The sequence below is a fragment of the Eimeria mitis genome, genomic scaffold, assembly GCF_000499745.2.
Source record: "Eimeria mitis Houghton genomic scaffold, Emh_scaff1244, whole genome shotgun sequence".
NCBI classification, from domain to species: Eukaryota; Apicomplexa; class Conoidasida; order Eucoccidiorida; family Eimeriidae; genus Eimeria; species Eimeria mitis.
Genome location: NW_013568414.1, coordinates 1 through 4,916, shown reverse-complemented (window position 1 = coordinate 4,916; position 4,916 = coordinate 1). Strand labels below are relative to the sequence as shown.

At 53.5% G+C, this 4,916-nt stretch overlaps 1 protein-coding gene across 1 annotated transcript in view; it reads right to left on the bottom strand.

Annotated features, from left to right (window-relative positions):
* EMH_0032810 (IQ calmodulin-binding motif domain-containing protein, putative) overlaps positions 1–4,643 on the bottom strand; it is a gene marked incomplete at both ends in the record, with an annotated part of 11,421 nt that extends 6,778 nt beyond the window's left edge. Inside the window, 10 exon segments of the mRNA XM_013494674.1 lie at positions 158–308; positions 400–590; positions 914–1,047; positions 1,362–1,531; positions 1,705–1,898; positions 2,060–2,355; positions 2,495–2,627; positions 2,631–3,304; positions 3,502–3,892; positions 4,244–4,643. Coding sequence (XP_013350128.1) covers positions 158–308; positions 400–590; positions 914–1,047; positions 1,362–1,531; positions 1,705–1,898; positions 2,060–2,355; positions 2,495–2,627; positions 2,631–3,304; positions 3,502–3,892; positions 4,244–4,643 — 2,734 coding nt within the window.
* Between the last annotated feature and the right edge of the window lie 273 nt (positions 4,644–4,916).

Here is a 4,916-nt window from a genome sequence, read left to right as displayed (position 1 = left end):
CTGGGGATAAGCGCGGTTACCCACGATGGCCAGCTATGGAGGTCCTTGCAAATACATACGGCTAACGGACAGAATACATGACTTCAAAGAAATGCCCTATATGGAACAAGACTATAGAGCTGCTCGTTCGCAGCGGATTTATAAAGACAAGGCGTACTTGGGTTCAAACCGGAGCCGGATGCCTTCTTGGCGGAAGTGCCACCAGCTACTACTGCCCCTTTGCTCACATTCGCAGTGGCTTTCACAACCCTCACTGCCATTTTAGGGCGTAGAACTTCAGGTTTTGGAGGCTCATACCCTGGAACTTTCTGCAGGACGCGCAGCACCCGTAGTAGAGCAAAGCTTGAAGACAGTTTCGTTCGTTGTTCTTCGACGGTTCCCTACAGGTAAGAGCCTTACTCGTATTTTCTCAGTCTTGCCTTTGCTCTTGAGGATTCGATCAACGAAGGAGACGGCAGCTAACGGCATTCCGTCCGACAGATCATCTGCTGCTTCTCCCCCCCTAGTTGTGTGTTCGTGCTTCAATATTTGCCATACACCGTGGGGGCCAGTGAAAACCTCAAGGATCTCGTCGTTCAAGCTAAAGTTTGCTGGAGGAGGCTTCACATCTTCNGGGGGCCAGTGAAAACCTCAAGGATCTCGTCGTTCAAGCTAAAGTTTGCTGGAGGAGGCTTCACATCTTCCAGCAGATATGTTGCTTGATCTGTACTCTCACACACACATGCACTTTACGGTCCCGTCGTTAAAGACATTGAAAGAGACGAGTCGGCCAAGCAGCTCGTGTGGAAACTCGGATACTTTTATCTCCAACTACGCTACCGCCGTCGTGTGCTGCAGATGAGCAGTGTGCAACATCGGGAACCACGTAAGAACAAAGCATCTCGAGAAGCAACACTGAGGCTCTGCAGCTGACCGAGAGTGAACGCCCAAGTTGCAAATATGTGGAGTAAACACTCCTCCGCGTAGTTGTGCAGCAGTTGGTTGAAAGCCCACTCCGGGCTCACACGTCGAAAGTCCAGGCCAGCTGCCTTCAGCAGCGTCACCCGACTGCAACGCATCCACAACGTCAATTCTATTACCATGGCCTCTTGCCTTTCGTCCACTGCATGTCCTTCATAACACCCGCTTTACCCCAAGCCTCATGAAAGTCACGGCGGTTCACTGACACGGCCAAGGCCCAACAGCTTGCTTGGCTGCGGCAAAAGGCCTGTCGGCGTTGCAATGTAACAGTCTCTGTAGTTGCAGCACAAGGCTTTGCCGGGCGAATGCCAATTGAGGTTTCCCCCCCGCTCTAGCCGAGAGCGTCCCATACAGCGGGTGCTTTGCTGCCTCTCTTCAGCTACGGCGTTGCTCGTACTCACTTGTGAACATCCGTCTTCTTGGATAGCCGCAGACTTTGACTGATGATTCCCAGTAGCCACCAACGCACACGCACAAAAAGCTTGAGGGCCAAATACCGCACCTGCCAGGCGTCTGTCCCCAAGCAGATGTCTCGCATTACCGTCTCGTCAACGCCTAGGAGACTCGCCAGCTGAAGTCAAACCACAACCGCAGGCCCGAAGAAGTATGACCTTCCTCTGTCGCTCGTATGCAAAATGTTGCACACCTTTTGTCAACTGAATGCCTCGCGAGGCTCAATGCTGCACTGCAGTGCAGTTGATCCGTTAGCAGCAAACCGGTTGTTCACTCAAAGAATTTGCTCACCAGATTGATAATGTCGAGACCAGCCAAATTCATCGCCGACTTCTTGCCTACCATGAGTGTGCGCTCAAGTGTCTGGCCGCTTTGCTTTGTTATGCGCCTCACCCTCGGCGCCGCTGGCACGGGGGCTTCCTCCTCCTTTTCTACTTCTTCCGCTTCTGCCGGGAGCTCGTTTTGTATCTTATAACTCACGACGTCTGCAGATCAAGTGCATAGAGGGCGACAACAAGACACTATGGCGTCCTCACACACGACGCGCTAGAGGTCTTTGAGGAGCAATGGAAACCTCTGGCCTGTCCCCCCAACCCATGCAGTTCTAGAAAGAAGTGATGTAACAAAAGTAGGGTTCTGGTGCTACCTGCTACAAGAATAGCGCAAAGAAGAGAGAGGAACTCGGCCTTTTCCTTGTCGGAGAGGCCGATGGCGGAAAGATCGGCGAGGATTTGTTGACACTTCTCGTAGTGTACGTCTTCGTACAGCAGAAAAGGGGCAGGAAAGTAATGCATCAAAGTCTTCACGTCGACAGGATGAAGTCCCGCGTTCTTCAGCAGCGGGTCGCTGGGGTTGTAGTGAATGCCGTACATCAAATGGTAGAAGATGTTGGGCAGGGGCACCGAACTGGCAGCCTGCCGCATCTGCCACGATATGATGTCTCTGAAGCGCACGCCCCACGCAACAGGAAGCAGCATTCATTCCTCGTAAACAAAAGCTATAAAAGCACATCAGTAGCACATCAGCAGCATGATGCACACACTGCAAAGCCTGCGCAGGCGCCTAGTGAGCGAGAACGTACTGGCTGGGTTCAAAGGATGAGTTGGGCAAGAAGCTGAAACCCACAACGTCTCCTTCGGAGTCAAGCTCTACTTGAAAGAGGTCCATCAGCCGTCCCCCAAACAGCTCCCCCCTCTTCGTAATGTGCAGCGACTNAGCTCTACTTGAAAGAGGTCCATCAGCCGTCCCCCAAACAGCTCCCCCCTCTTCGTAATGTGCAGCGACTCCAAAAGGGACACTGCAGCGTCTCTCTTGGTTTCCATGGCGAGTGCCTGTTCGTCTGTCTGCACAGGAAAGCGGTGCACCCACAAAGTTCAGCACGTTGCAAGGTACTGCCGACAGCAGCAGCCAGCCAGAGCTTGAGTATAGGGGTACAGAAGAACAGTTCTGCTTTCTGCTGAAAGCGTCGAAGGGGAAACAAAGAAGCAGCCCTACCCAGGTCTCCTCCATGATCAAGGCAAAGCGAATGAAAAGCTTCACTAGCTCGTGGTGCACACGGTCTTGCCCCGAGCCGAACGTTCCAAAGGTGAGTACGAGTTGGTTTGTGTGCTGTTTTCTTGCATTCGTGAACGCCCGGCGAGCCACCAAGTAAGGATGTGATGGCAGCTCCGCCACGCGGGACGTCCAGTAGTGCACGGCTGTGCTGCGGCTGAATACCTCTTCACTCGCTGCGTCATGTGAGTCCCAAGGGTTCACAAATATCAACAGGTTGTCACAGGACGTGAAATAATTGCCACGGTTAAACCGCTGCTGCAAACAATCAATAATCGCCGTGTCGTCGCAGGACGGCAGATACATAAGGCTGTCTATCGACTCTTCTGGGTCTTTTTTTCTGCANCCATACATGTCCGCTACCGTGTCTCAAGTTTCCGCTTGTGGTCTAAGGAGGCGCAGAAGGCTTCGCCCGAGCGCCCGTTGCGCTGCATCCTGAAATTCATTTCGTTTCACCCCATGAAATACAACTCAGGGGTGGCAGTTCACTCCGAGCATATTCACGTTCATTCCCAGGCCATGTATCCCAGAGCTTACCCATCTCCAAGCTGAGCTTCTGCGGGTATGACGCTGCTTTTGCTGAGGTGCATCAAATTCGGGAGCTCGTTCTGCACAATACGGCCATATCGGGTCCCTCCCCTGCTGCCAGCTAACTGGAAAGGTTGCACCTGCTGCAACAGTGGCTTGCCAAGGAGAGAAGGGTCTATGACTTGCATTGTGACGAGGCCCCTGAAGTCAGATTTCTTTCCTTTGATTTTCTCTTTGCCTCTAATGAAGACTTTCGACCCCGAAAGCAGCAACGCGTCCGCTGCAGAATGAGAGCCACCAAGGCCCTGACCTTCCATGCCGTACACATCCAGTTTGTGAAGAGATTCATCTTCAGAGGTTTCATCGCCTCCTTCCCTGCTGACGCCTCTCCGGCCGCCCGCTGCAACAACACCCGCAGCCCTCAAACACACAGCACCGGGGGATCCATTGGGCCGCCTGCCAATCGAATATTCGTGCACTCACTTGCTCTTGGAACTGCTGCTCAGCGCTGCACTTATGCATAAGCTTCTAATATGACTGTATACACTCAGCTTCTTTTACGCTGGGTGGCTACTAAGAGAGGGTCCTACCTATCCGGAAACCACCCCGTCCGTGCTTCCGTCTCAAGAGTATATCCTTCCTCCCAAGGGAGCCAATGGTGTNATCCGGAAACCACCCCGTCCGTGCTTCCGTCTCAAGAGTATATCCTTCCTCCCAAGGGAGCCAATGGTGTAGGCAGAAGCAGCAGCACCAGCAGCGCCGCCAGAGAACTGTCTGGAGCCCAAGCTTGGTGGGGGCGCATCCCGTCCGGGTCTCCCTGGCGGCCCTTTTTTACTGAGGACGAAGAGCGCCGCTGGGTCATCTGCTACGTGGGAAGAGGAAGGAGGGAAGTCTTCGAACCGCCCGGGCAAACGGGTTTGCTTTGCAGCTGCTGCTGGGGTTGCTGCTGCGTCAGGAACCACGCCGGCCACGGCTTGCGCAGGGGCCCCGCCATCCTTTATAGTTGGAACACGTAAGGTGTTCGGAGGGGATAAGGATGACTTGAATTTTAAAACATCATTCCTAACACCTTCGTCTTTGCTGGCCCCCCCGCGCAACCCGTCGCCTGCCGCCGATCCGGAGCGCCCGAAGGCACTGCGCGAGTCGGCCATACGGGCGGCCAATGTGTATGTTTATTTTAAACAATAAACTGCTGCCGGCAGGCCTACATGGCAGCAAACCAACGGGGCCTGGATGCAAGCTGGTGCCGACGGCTCGATTGCACGGTGTCTGTGAGTTCTAACTCGTGAAGAAAAGCAAAACGAGTTTGTCTATGATTACATTTGGAATAATATTCTTTTTCTGTCAACATCCGATTTCCCGTGTTCAGAATGGTGACAGGTGTGCTGGAACTGCTGGAGTTGTAGTGGACAGGCTCTGCATTG